Source organism: Gadus morhua, chromosome 22 (genome assembly GCF_902167405.1).
Source record: "Gadus morhua chromosome 22, gadMor3.0, whole genome shotgun sequence".
NCBI classification, from domain to species: domain Eukaryota; kingdom Metazoa; phylum Chordata; class Actinopteri; order Gadiformes; family Gadidae; genus Gadus; species Gadus morhua.
In genome coordinates this window covers 19,266,660-19,280,827 of record NC_044069.1, presented here as the reverse complement: position 1 = coordinate 19,280,827, position 14,168 = coordinate 19,266,660, and the positions used below count along the sequence as shown (strand labels likewise).

Below are 14,168 nucleotides of genomic sequence, written 5' to 3'. Positions count from 1 at the left end.
GAGGATCATCTTATTATGAATAATAATGTCATTATGTGATCCTTTTTATTATTATGCATGTATAATAACAATAATGAGGATAACATTATTATGTACAATAATAATGCTGAGGATCAAATTATGTGTATAATAATAATATGATAATTATGTATAATATATAATATAATAGCACTATATATAATGTAACTATAAAAATAAGATCCCTGTGGAACTAATATATGATTATTGAGCTCTGGTTTTCATTCAATTTCGTTTAAATAAATGTGTTTATTGTATAAATAGTAAAATAACAATTAAAATGTTCATGATATTAATAATTTCAATCAAATCAATAATAAGATATCACCAGAGTATATAATAATAATATATGTCATCAATAACCCCACACATAAAACAGTCAGACACCATTTCAACCTTCAAGTCACAACAACGTCTAACTGTTCACTGTTTTGATTTTTTTTATTTTTTTATTTCTTATTGCTTATGTTTATTTATTTATTTATTTATTTATTTTTTCCACAATGTCTTGCTTTTTAAAAAATGTATGATGACTATATGCTCTGTAAGGTGACCTTGGGTGTCTTGAAAGGCGCCTCTAAATTAAATGTATTATTATTATTATTATAAATGCGTTTACTTGCTACTAATCCCCTGTGTTTGGTCCGCTTCCTCTGTCTCCAGTCTCACCCTTTAATCACATCAACCACATAAGGTTTACATCGTCCACAGCTCAGCATTGTTTGAGCAGTAGATTTGAGGAACATCCAAACAACAAACACTTGATATGGATCATTTGCTTGGCGAGTCTGACTTAAAAAATGTATTTGCACTCATTTAAAGTTTTTCAGTTACTGTTAAGACAGCATCCTCAGAATTAATGGATATTAACGGCAGGAGAGGAAGAATTGTTTTGGTCTATCCAGAGCCGAATAACAGAGTTCAGGTAAAGAAAGGTGTCACTTCTCTATGTAGTCCTACTCAAGAACAGAGAGTTCAGGTAAAGAAAGTGGTTTCAATCAGGTTGGTCTTCCTCTTTATAGTGCCATATAATGTGACTAATATTAATATAATGTTACATGACCAAGCCAAGTAAGTTCAACTGTTGCTTGTTCATGAATAACAAAAACTGACACTAATAAATCAAAAAGACCCTTCATGAAGATTGGGCAAACCAAACTGTCAAATGAGCTGTTCATTAGACAATTACTTCACATTATATTTTTTTTGCTTGGTTGACATTTTACTATTTTCTATAAATAGATAATATATACATTTTTACAAATGCTAGTTTCAACTATGTTGATCGAATATGGTCTAAATCAAACCTACCGAGTCAGCCCAGTGGATAACACTATCCAAGATCAAGTCTGAAATCCAACTTTTGGAAGAATTGCCACTCTCCACTATTGTTCTTTAGTTTTATTCTTTCTTTCTTCTTCTGTATTATTCTATACGTATATGTAGACACAGAATTTCGATATAATTTATACTTTTTTAAGAATCACAGTTAATTTCATACCGTATATTTCCAGTTGGTCTCAAGGACGTTGAGGCTCGAGCGTGAGCAGTTCTGGAGATGACAGCCAAGGTGACAGGGCGGCTAGTTAGCGATAGCCCATGGTGGCTATGAGAGCTAACCATTGCGGACGTCGTGGAGCCTAAAACAACGTCAACCTAGAAACATAATGTGAAGCTTAAACGGTTCTGTGTTTCGTGTTACACTTGCGATAAAATGATGAATCGATTGGAAATATGATTGTTAGAAATCTGCCGTTTGTCTGTGGAGAGCCCCGTTTATATTGCTAAAGGCTAGGCGCTTGCTACATATCCGGGTGTACGTCCACCGGTAGAAGATAAATGCTAAAATCAATGCTTGCCTGTCCAATAGTAATTAGGGGCGAGGGAGGGCTTTCAGACCTGTCACTCAAACCACCGCGCCAGTAGAGATTTGATTCGCGAAGCATTTGCGGCGCTGCCGGTGGCTGAACATTAGTTCTCCGGTTGATGTTCTTTAAGTTCTTGTAAGAATATTTCAAGTTCAATTTCTACATAAATGTAAGATCATTTTATGCGTGATTATTTTGAGGGTTGTTTTAATATTAGCTAATTTACCAAACATGTTAAATCAGCGTGTCCCTGCACACTGAGCGCGCGCCCGTGTGTGTGTTTGTGTGTAACGTAAAAGTTATTAGGTAAATTACGTCGCATTCAGGTGTTAATTTTGCTCACAATTTGACTTATATGTGCCTATTTTGTGCGTTGTGGATGTCATCGAAGACCCATTTTCTACTGCTATCAGTGTGTTCTTTACGCAGACCTTGTGAGTAGGCCTATATGTGTGTGTGTGTGTGTGTGTGTGTGTGTGTGTGTGTGTGTGTGTGTGTGTGTGTGTGCGCGCGCGCGCGCGTGTGTGTGTGTGTGTGTGTGTGTGTGTGTGTGTGTGTGTGTGTGTGTGTGTGTGTGTGTGTGTGTGTGTTAGCGATGGATGAGAGGTCCCTTGTATACCACATAACGTCATAGATAATAAGGTTGCGTTTCGGTGTGTATTCGTGTGTTTGCCATTGCAGAAGTATACGATTTATCGGTTTTCTGGCAATATACGTTTTTAGCTGGTTTTTGGTTGATGTGTTTTTTAGTCCATAATTGGGCTGGTAATTGCCAATCCGATCTGGCAACACATGCCTATATCTACACAAACGATACGCGATATAAAAGCTGAGACTCAAAGGAGACCAACGGGATCCTCATTTTGTGAGCTTATTTCGATTAACTAAATGTGAAGTAATAAGGTCAATAATATGTATTTTCCAAGTCTCAAACAAATAGGCCTACCCACAACGTACTCAAATATATTCAAACTCGGTCACATTAGCTCTTTTTTTAACCCACTTTATTTGTTTTCGAACCATTTGACAACACTATTTTCAAATCCTTTCGCTTGATTTAAAGCCATTTAACATTTCTTTACGTCTTAAACTAGGTGGTTTTACTTATGAAACATGTTTTCAACCTCAGTTTGCACTACAGCACTCACCGCATTTTCTGCAGGAAATGCATTTTCTAGTTTCTAATTTGTTAAGATTATGTGGATAGACTTTGATTTAGCATGGCCTAACATGCTTGATGGACAGATATGGTTAGCGATAATTATACAATATGAAGCATAATAATAGCGATAGGCTAGCACCAATCAATTTTTATTCATTTTAAATGCTAAATGTGACGGGATGAGACGGTAATGTGGACATCCATCACATTACCACATAAGGCTTGTTTTGAGAGGTAGGCCTACTTATATTGTAATTAGGTGAGTGCTGCATGCAGCTCTCAATTGTTGTTCTTCAGTTGTATTCCTTCTTCTTCATTATTCTATACAAACTTTTTAGAGACAGAATTTCATCAATCCCTTTTGATTAATTTTAAATGCTAAATGGGAGGGGATGAGACGCTGATGTTGACATCCATTACATTACCATATAAGGCTTGTTTGGAGAGGTTCTGAGATCCAAGGTCTCCTTGACGACAGCATCACTGCCTCATTCAAGCGAGACGCCACGCGGACTGACTCACGCACGCTGCACGAAGTTGTCTTTGCTAGTTGTTGCTAATTGTTGCTAATTAATCGTGGGTTGATCATTATATCTACTTGACTGTACTTGTCGAAGAGGAAAGCAAACATGGGTGGCTGTTGCTCCAGACAGGTACAATTACATCTTAATCATGACTCTTGAATGTTACACCTTGCAATCTTTCCTTGAGGTTGCGATGGAAACCTTTCATCAAATTGTGAAACGTAATCAATATAATTATTGATCATGCATTTATGTAATAATCCCTATAAGTAACCCGATATTTACGGCCAACACTGAAACCTTATTTTAATAAATATTTTTTTAAAAACACATCTGGCCGCCAGCTTCTTATTTGTTGTTCTTTGAACACGTGTTAGCGACCTGAACGTTCTGATGGCCGCAGGCTACATTGACCCGTTCTAATCGACCCCAAACTTTTCAACGGTAGTGTGTGTGTGTGTGTGTGTGTGTGTGTGTGTGTGTGTGTGTGTGTGTGTATATCTATCTATCTATATATATATATCATACAGTACCGTTAAAAAGTCTAAATACATATATACATGTATGATAACTTCTTGTGTTTCTTTCATTCATTCATTTTTGATACAATCATTTATAATACATTTTCCCATCATCATTTAAATATCGTAATATTATAATTAATTCTCACGCCCCTTTCTTCAAACAGCCTGCCATGGAGGAAGATGGAGGAGAACCTGACCACCGCCCGGCCCCTTCTGTGGTTGCATCGCTGCCTCAGAAGAAACCCTCTTTTTTCCCCACTTTCCCATCCCTCCCTTCTTCTCGTTTCAACCCCACTGCATCTCTACCCTCTTCTCGTTTCTCCCCCACTGCATGCCTCCCCTCTTCTTGTGTCTCCCCCACTACATCTCTCCTCTCTTCTCGTTTCTCCCCCACTGCATGCCTCCCCTCTTCTTGTGTCTCCCCCACTACATCTCTCCTCTCTTCTCGTTTCTCCCCCACTACATCCCTCCCGTATTCTTGTGTCTCCACCACTACATGCCTTCCAACTTCTCGTTTCACCCCCACTACATGTCTCCCCTCTTCTTGTGTCTCCCCTAATACATGCCTCCCCTCTTCTTGTGTCTCCCCCGCTACATGTCTCCCCTCTTCTAGTGTCTCCCCCAATACATGCCTCCCCTCTTCTTGTGTCTCCCCCACTACATGCCTCCCCTCTTCTTGTGTCTCCCCAACTACATGTTTCCCCACTTCTTGTGTCTCCCCCACTACATCCATCTCCTCTTCTCGTGTCTCCCCCACTACATGTCTCCCCTCTTCTTGTGTCTCCCCCACTAAATGCCTCCCCTCTTCTTGTGTCTCCCCAACTACATGTTTCCCCACTTCTTGTGTCTCCCCCACTACATCCATCTCCTCTTCTCGTGTCTCCCCCACTACATGTCTCCCCTCTTCTTGTGTGTCCCCCACTACATGCCTCCCCTCTTCTTGTGTCTTCCCGACTACAGCTCTCCCCTATTCTTGTGTCTCCCCCACTACATCCCTCCCTGTTTCTCATCACCCCGCCTCTCTCTTCTCGTCCCCATCCTCCCCTGTTCCGTTCCCTGTTCCTGTTCTTCTGTCCTCTGGTATCTCCCCAATAACTGTGTCTCTTTCTCCCTCCCCCCCCTCCTCTCTCTCTCCAACAGGAATCCTGGACCTTCCAGATGTCATCACCCCCAGCAGCAGAGATGTCTCCTCCCCACCAGGACGGTCATCAGATGTCGGTGAGCAGAGCAGCAAAGGGACCTCAGAGGACACCACCCTGCCTGATGAGGATGTACTGGGGAATCAAATGTAGGTAACAAGTAGCATTAAGTTCACCGCCGGTGAAATTATGCCAAAAATGACTCATCCATGTTTGTAACTTTTCAATTTGCATTCCTGCTTTTTATTTGTCCTTAAAACATCAGCCCCCATCCTCAGTTGACCTTGATGAATGTGTGCGTTTCAGGGTACCTGCAGTAGCTGGGAGTGAGCTCAATGAGGTGGACCCCACTGGGCCTCCTGCCCAGACAACAGGTAATTTGAAGCAGTCCTCCATTGAGTAGACAGCATGTCCCACCGATCAACTATTATTGTCTTAACCGTGGTGGTGGTCGGTCCTCAGAGTTCTCCCGGCCTCGTCGCTTCTCATCTCTGCAGTGGTATGACAGCAGGAGCCAACCTTTGCTGATTGCATCAGGGAGATCCATCAGCACAGGATTGGACATCATATAGAAATCGATGAATGAATGAGTCCGTTTTGCTTATACGTGACGTGACTATCCTCCTCATTGCTGTGTGTCCCTCTCTGTTCCCCTCGTCCCTGTGTGTTGCAGTCAGCCTCAGAGGGACGAGGTCAGCCGGCTGCGGGCCTCCTCTGGTAGGAGCAAGACCCAGCAACACCAGGAGGCCCTTGGGTAAGAGACAGGAAAGACATCTCTTGAGCTGGTTCTTTAGAGAATAAACATGAATACAAGCAGCCTGTTTGGGGCCGCTGATGCCTTCACCCCCTTATAGTCCATAGTTTAAGGAGTTTTGGTTATATTTGTAGAGATTTACACTTTCCCAAACATTGGTTGTCTCTTCTTTAAAACCTAATCATCACGACTATATACTCCGGGCTGGTACATTGACTAATGATGTGTATGTGTTTTCTTCAGCTTGCCCAACATTGGAAACAGCTGCTTCCTGAACGCGTCCCTGCAGTGTCTCTACAGCCTGCCCTGCTTCTGCAGTGACATCACGGGGCAGGAGGACCTCTGGAGCCCCCGGAGAAGAACCAAGCTGAAGCTGCTGAGGTCCAGTGGAGATCCAGACCCTTAGCCCTCAAACTAGAGGAGAACCAGACCCTAAGCCCTCACACTAGAGGAGAACCAGACCCTTAGCCCTCACACCAGAGGAGAACCAGACCCTTAGCCCTCACACCAGAGGAGAACCAGACCCTTAGCCCTCACACTAGAGGAGAACCAGACCCTTAGCCCTCACACTAGAGGAGAACCAGAACCATAGCCCTCACAAACTACAGTACAGCTTGGACGATTTACGGACAAAGTGAATGCTCCACTGTACAATATTAAGTACAGTAGGTATACTAAATGCACTTGGTTTTTTTCTGATGCTGTTCTCCAGGTACTTGGGGGAGCTATATAAATCCCGGCAGGGTGAGGGCTCCTACAAAGGCAAGCGCCGGCTCCTTTGGTCCATCAAGAGCAGTCTGGCAGAGTTCAACGAGGAGTACGAGCATATCACTGAGCAGGTACAGCTGATGAGTCCTTATCTCTTGGCTTATGCGCTTGTTGAGGATTAAACACATGTCAACTGAACTTCTGGTTTCTGACAGGATGCTCATGAGTTCCTGCTCCTCCTCTTCATGAAGATGAAGATGGAAGGTGAGACACTGCAGGAGATCTCCAAGTCACCCAGCTATATCTGCCCCGTCCAGAACTTTGAGTTCAGACTGCAGTGTGTACGCACCTGCACCAGGTAACGCTTGACTTCATCGAACGTATTATTGTTGTCGCATAATACTACTATATTTCCTCCATCATTGAATGATGGAAATCAGAGTCAATCAATGTTACGCCAACACTTTTGGCATCATGATCTGGTCTGCTGTGTTCAAATGGTGATTTTCTGTTCTCTGCCCGTCTTAAAAGCTGCGGTGACAAGGTCTTCCAGGAGGAGGAGCAGAACCACTTGTCCTTGGACCTCCACCCGTCGTTGATAGCTGGCCTCCAATTCTACTTCAAAGTCAGTACACCGTTGTGTTGGTGTGTCCGATTACGCTGGTCCACTGATACTCACAGAGCACTTTCCCTCAGCCTTCAGAGTTGGAGTGCACCTGCCGGCAGTGCTCTGGATGCCAGGCAACAGCGGTTCGGCATTTCCTCACTCTGCCCAGGTGAGCCATGAACTTGAGTCTGTTGTCTCCAATGTTGCCTTGAAGCAGCCTTTTCATACGTACGGGCGCGTGTGTGCATGCAGCGATCGGACGATGAACCGTTTGTGTCCACAGAGTGTTACTCCTTCACATGAAGCGCTTCCACCACGACGGGGCACGGTTGAGGAAGGTGACCGATGCTGTCAGCGTTCCTCCATGGCTGTCTCTGGCCTCCCTCGTTGGAGAGCAGGGTGCTGCAGCTAGGATAGACCCACTGAGGTAAGAGATAAGGAAACAGACTACGACGGTAGGCAGTGCGTTGTGCTTCATGGAAACAGATTGGGCGGGTTGGGAGTGGTGGGCGTCATTGAAACAGAGTCAGATGAATCTAGATTGGTAATCCGGCCATAAGCTCCCCTGCCTCTTATAGAGGACCTCACGCAACCATTTTAGTGTTTAATTTACGATCCTCAATATGATTAATCATTATGTATGGAATGTGTTGTAGATCAAGTTATGGAGAGGGGGACATCGCATCTGGAGCAAAACCAAGTGCAAACATGGGTAAGAAAAAAGTGATGGATTCCTATCTCATGCCCAACCGCTTGAGTTTTTCAGTTGTGTACAAAACAGGATTGTTGGTGTGTTTCTCAGCAGCAGTGGATCATCTTGACAGTGCAGGAGACAGGGACAGAGGTCTTCAGGAAGTTCATGGGGTGAGAGGGGCCAGGGAGAGAGCTGTAGTACACAGTCGGACAGAATATGGACAGATTCAAGTGATGATGCAACAGAGAAGCCCCAAGTGTTTTTTACACTGGCACTATGCCCGTCTTATTTGAAACTTTTTCCCGGCATTGGCGTTTTTGCACTTGTAAATAGTTAATGGGGTTTGTAGCCTACATTCAGACGCAGTCTACTCATTCTTGCGTGCGAGTGGCTTAAATAAAATTAAAACATTCCGAGTATGCAAATTATTCTAAAGATGTCTACGTGCGTAGCCCCGCCTGCTCCAATGAACAAGAAAGCCGGCTCTTTGAAGGCTTTACACAGGCAGGACAGTGAAACTGTAACATCTGCCAAGCAGCGACCGTACCTGCTTGGCAGTGTAAAAATGCTTAGGGTTAGGGTTAGGTTCTCTGACAAATGAATCCTGTTTCCCTACAGAAGGATCACAGCAACCAGAGCACCTACCGTCTGTCGGGGATGGTCTCTCACCTCGGGGAGAGCATCAACACCGGTAACTAAAGCTTTTATAGTAAAGAATGTACATCTGTACCTGACACACGCGTCAGACACTAGACCCGTCCCACGCTGGGGGACAGTAAGGTAATGGAAGTCTTGTGTCCCCCAGGCCACTACGTCAGTGACGTAGCTCGAGAGGACGGCGCCGGATGGTTGACCCTCAACGACGCCCGTGTGACGCCCGCGGAGACGCCGGTCCTGAGGACCAGAGAGAAGACCGCCTACATGTTGTTTTACGTCCTAAGGTGATACTTTAAACGTTACTCTCTACAACAGCCAATGCTTCTTTTAGACTCAGTCTGTTTTACTCACTGAACTTACTGAAACACTGACTCCTGCTCGTCTTCTTCCACCAGTGGAGCAGAAGAGGGAAGCCATGTCCCACTGGCTCAGAACCAGGAGCCATCTGGAGCTGAGAGGGACTGACACCTGTGAGGCCCAGGAGAGCGCTTGATTGGTGGTACCTCTACAGCCCGCTCTGGGGGCCACACCCTGCAGCCCCCCTCTACAGCTGAGGCCCACCTTTAAACGCCCCCCTAGGGGCCACACCCTGAAGCCCCCCTCTACATCCCCCCCTAGGGGCCACACCCTGAAGCCCCCCTCTACATCCCCCCTAGGGGCCACACCCTGAAGCCCCCCTCTACATCCCCCCTAGGGGCCACACCCTGATGCCCCCCTCTAGGGGACCTGAGGCCCCTCTCTACACCCCCCTCTGGGGGCCACACCCTGCGGCCCCCTTCTACAGCCCCCTCTAGGGGCTAACCAACCCCCTCTACACCCCCCTCTCGGGGCCCTGCGGCCCACCTCTTTGGACGTTAAGGCTGATCATAATGAGGATCACTTTATTTTTATTTTGTATCATAATAATGAGGAGCATATTCATATTATGTATAATAATAATGCTGAGGATCATCTTATTATGAATAATAATGTCATTATGTGATCCTTTTTATTATTATGCATGTATAATAATAATAATAATGAGGATAACATTATTATGTATAATAATAATGCTGAGGATCAAATTATGTATATAATAATAATATGATAATTATGTATAATATATAATGTGAATATATAATATAATAGCACTATATATAATGTAACTATAAAAATAAGATCCCCTGTGGAACTAATATATGATAATTGAGCTCTGGTTTTCATTCAATTTCGTTTAAATAAATGTGTTTATTGTATAAATAGTAAAATAACAATTAAAATGTTCATGATATTAATAATTTCAATCAAATCAATAATAAAATATCACCAGAGTATATAATAATAATATATGTCATCAATAACCCCACACATAAAACAGTCAGACACCATTTCAACCTTCAAGTCACAACTCAAAACTCACTTGTTCAAACTCGCACACAACGTCTAACTGATCACTGTTTTGATTGTTTCTTTGTTTTTTATTTCTTATTGCTTATGTTTGTTTATTTATTTATTTGTTTATTTATTTATTTATTTTTTCCACAATGTCTTGCTTTTTAAAAAATGTATGATGACTATATGCTCTGTAAGGTGACCTTGGGTGTCTTGAAAGGCGCCTCTAAATTAAATGTATTATTATTATTATTATAAATGCGTTTACTTGCTACCAATCTCCTGTGTTTGGTCCGCTTCCTCAGTCTCCAGTCTCACCCTTTAATCACATCAACCACATAAGGTTTACATCGTCCACAGCTCAGCATTGTTTGAGCAGTAGATTTGAGGAACATCCAAACAACAAACACTTGATATAGATCATTTGCTTGGCGAGTCTGACTTAAAAAATGTATTTGCACTCATTTAAAGTTTTTCAGTTACTGTTAAGACAGCATCCTCAGAATTAATGGATATTAACGGCAGGAGAGGAAGAATTGTTTTGGTCTATCCAGAGCCGAATAACAGAGTTCAGGTAAAGAAAGGTGTCACTTCTCTATGTAGGCCTACTCAAGAACAGAGAGTTCAGGTGAAGAAAGTGGTTTCAATCAGGTTGGTCTTCCTCTTTATAGTGCCATATAATGTGACTAATATTAATATAATGTTACATGACCAAGCCAAGTAAGTTCAACTGTTGCTTGTTCATGAATAACAAAAACTGACACTAATAAATCAAGAAGACCCTTCATGAAGATTGGGCAAACCAAACTGTCAAATGAGCTGTTCATTAGACAATTACTTCACATTATATTTTTTTTGCTTGGTTGACATTTTACTATTTTCTATAAATAGATAATATATACATTTTTACAAATGCTAGTTTCAACTACGTTGATCGAATATGGACTAAATCAAACCTACCGAGTCAGCCCAGTGGATAACACTATCCAAGATCAAGTCTGAAATCCAACTTTTGGAAGAATTGCCACTCTCCACTATTGTTCTTCTTTAGTTTTATTCTTTCTTTCTTCTTCTGTATTATTCTATACGTATATGTAGACACAGAATTTCGATATAATTTATACTTTTTTAAGAATCACAGTTAATTTCATCAAGTATATTTCCAGTTGGTCTCAAGGACGTTGAGGCTCGAGCGTGAGCAGTTCTGGAGATGACAGCCAAGGTGACAGGGCGGCTAGTTAGCGATAGCCCATGGTGGCTATGAGAGCTAACCATTGCGGACGTCGTGGAGCCTAAAACAACGTCAACCTAGAAACATAATGTGAAGCTTAAACGGTTCTGTGTTTCGTGTTACACTTGCGATAAAATGATGAATCGATTGGAAATATGATTGTTAGAAATCTGCCGTTTGTCTGTGGAGAGCCCCGTTTATATTGCTAAAGGCTAGGCGCTTGCTACATATCCGGGTGTACGTCCACCGGTAGAAGATAAATGCTAAAATCAATGCTTGCCTGTCCAATAGTAATTAGGGGCGAGGGAGGGCTTTCAGACCTGTCACTCAAACCACCGCGCCAGTAGAGATTTGATTCGCGAAGCATTTGCGGCGCTGCCGGTGGCTGAACATTAGTTCTCCGGTTGATGTTCTTTAAGTTCTTGTAAGAATATTTCAAGTTCAATTTCTACATAAATGTAAGATCATTTTATGCGTGATTATTTTGAGGGTTGTTTTAATATTAGCTAATTTACCAAACATGTTAAATTAGCGTGTCCCTGCACACTGAGCGCGCGCCCGTGTGTGTGTTTGTGTGTCACGTAAAAGTTATTAGGTAAATTACGTCGCATTCAGGTGTTAATTTTGCTCACAATTTGACTTTTATGTGCCTATTTTGTGCGTTGTGGACGTCATCGAAGACCCATTTTCTACTGCTATCAGTGTGTTCTTTACGCAGACCTTGTGAGTAGGCCTATGTGTGTGTGTGTGTGTGTGTGTGTGTGTGTGTGTGTGTGTGTGTGTGTGTGTGTGTGTGTGTGTGTGTGTGTGTGTGTGTGTGTGTGTGTGTGTGTGTGTGTGTGTGTGTGTGTGTGTGTGTGTGTGTGTGTTAGCGATGGACGAGAGGTCCCTTGTATACCACATAACGTCATAGATAATAAGGTTGCGTTTCGGTGTGTATTCGTGTGTTTGCCATTGCAGAAGTATACGATTTATCGGTTTTCTGGCAATATACGTTTTTAGCTGGTTTTTGGTTGATGTGTTTTTTAGGCCATAATTGGGCTGGTAATTGCCAATCCGATCTGGCAACACATGCCTATATCTACACAAACGATACGCGATATAAAAGCTGAGACTCAAAGGAGACCAACGGGATCCTCATTTTGTGAGCTTATTTCGATTAACTAAATGTGAAGTAATAAGGTCAATAATATTTATTTTCCGAGTCTCAAACAAATAGGCCTACCCACAACGTACTCAAATATATTCAAACTCGGTCACATTAGCTCTTTTTTTAACCCACTTTATTTGTTTTCGAACCATTTGACAACACTATTTTCAAATCCTTTCGCTTGATTTAAAGCCATTTAACATTTCTTTACGTCTTAAACTAGGTGGTTTTACTTATGAAACATGTTTTCAACCTCAGTTTGCACTACAGCACTCACCGCATTTTCTGCAGGAAATGCATTTTCTAGTTTCTAATTTGTTAAGATTATGTGGATAGACTTTGATTTAGCATGGCCTAACATGCTTGATGGACAGATATGGTTAGCGATAATTATACAATATGAAGCATAATAATAGCGATAGGCTAGCACCAATAAATTTTTATTCATTTTAAATGCTAAATGTGACGGGATGAGACGGTAATGTGGACATCCATCACATTACCACATAAGGCTTGTTTTGAGAGGTAGGCCTACTTATATTGTAATTAGGTGAGTGCTGCATGCAGCTCTCAATTGTTGTTCTTCAGTTGTATTCCTTCTTCTTCATTATTCTATACAAACTTTTTAGAGACAGAATTTCATCAATCCCTTTTGATTAATTTTAAATGCTAAATGGGAGGGGATGAGACGGTGATGTTGACATCCATTACATTACCATATAAGGCTTGTTTTGAGAGGTTCTGAGATCCATGGTCTCCTTGACGACAGCATCACTGCCTCATTCAAGCGAGACGCCACGCGGACTGACTCACGCACGCTGCACGAAGTTGTCTTTGCTAGTTGTTGCTAATTGTTGCTAATTAATCGTGGGTTGATCATTATATCTACTTGACTGTACTTGTCGAAGAGGAAAGCAAACATGGGTGGCTGTTGCTCCAGACAGGTACAAATACATCTTAATCATGACTCTTGAATGTTACACCTTGCAATCTTTCCTTGAGGTTGCGATGGAAACCTTTCATCAAATTGTGAAACGTAATCAATATAATTATTGATCATGCATTTATGTAATAATCCCTATAAGTAACCCGATATTTACGGCCAACACTGAAACCTTATTTTAATAAATATTTTTTTAAAAACACATCTGGCCGCCAGCTTCTTATTTGTTGTTCTTTGAACACGTGTTAGCGACCTGAACGTTCTGATGGCCGCAGGCTACATTGACCCTTTCTAATCGACCCCAAACTTTTCAACGGTAGTGTGTGTGTGTGTGTGTGTATATCTATCTATCTATATATATATATCATACAGTACCGTTAAAAAGTCTAAATACATATATACATGTATGATAACTTCTTGTGTTTCTTTCATTCATTCATTTTTGATACAATCATTTATAATACATTTTCCGATCATCATTTAAATATCGTAATATTATAATTAATTCTCACGCCCCTTTCTTCAAACAGCCTGCCATGGAGGAAGATGGAGGAGAACCTGACCACCGCCCGGCCCCTTCTGTGGTTGCATCGCTGCCTCAGAAGAAACCCTCTTTTTTCCCCACTTTCCCATCCCTCCCCTCTTCTCGTTTCAACCCCACTGCATCTCTACCCTCTTCTCGTTCCTCCCCCACTGCATGCCTCCCCTCTTCTTGTGTCTCCCCCACTACATCTCTCCTCTCTTCTCGTTTCTCCCCCACTACATCCCTCCCGTATTCTTGTGTCTCCACCACTACATGCCTTCCAACTTCTCGCGTC

The 14,168-nt window shown here is 42.2% G+C and overlaps 1 protein-coding gene across 1 annotated transcript; it reads left to right on the top strand.

Moving 5' to 3' along the window:
• The first annotated feature begins 4,972 nt into the window (after positions 1-4,972).
• LOC115536258 (ubiquitin carboxyl-terminal hydrolase 37-like) lies at positions 4,973-7,936 on the top strand. Its single transcript, XM_030348027.1, has 10 exons — positions 4,973-5,384; positions 5,542-5,609; positions 5,698-5,734; positions 5,909-5,989; positions 6,233-6,370; positions 6,702-6,828; positions 6,913-7,055; positions 7,229-7,322; positions 7,394-7,473; positions 7,588-7,936. Coding segments are annotated over exons 1-10 (918 nt in total). The 5' UTR covers positions 4,973-5,382; the 3' UTR covers positions 7,736-7,936.
• The last annotated feature ends 6,232 nt before the right edge of the window (positions 7,937-14,168 follow it).

Bases quoted from the DNA above. Each gene is read 5' to 3' on its own strand.
- LOC115536258 (XM_030348027.1), top strand. The intron at 5,610-5,697 runs GTAATTTGAAGC...GTCGGTCCTCAG, and splicing joins GCCTCCTGCCCAGACAACAG to AGTTCTCCCGGCCTCGTCGC. The intron at 6,371-6,701 runs GTCCAGTGGAGA...GCTGTTCTCCAG, and splicing joins ACCAAGCTGAAGCTGCTGAG to GTACTTGGGGGAGCTATATA.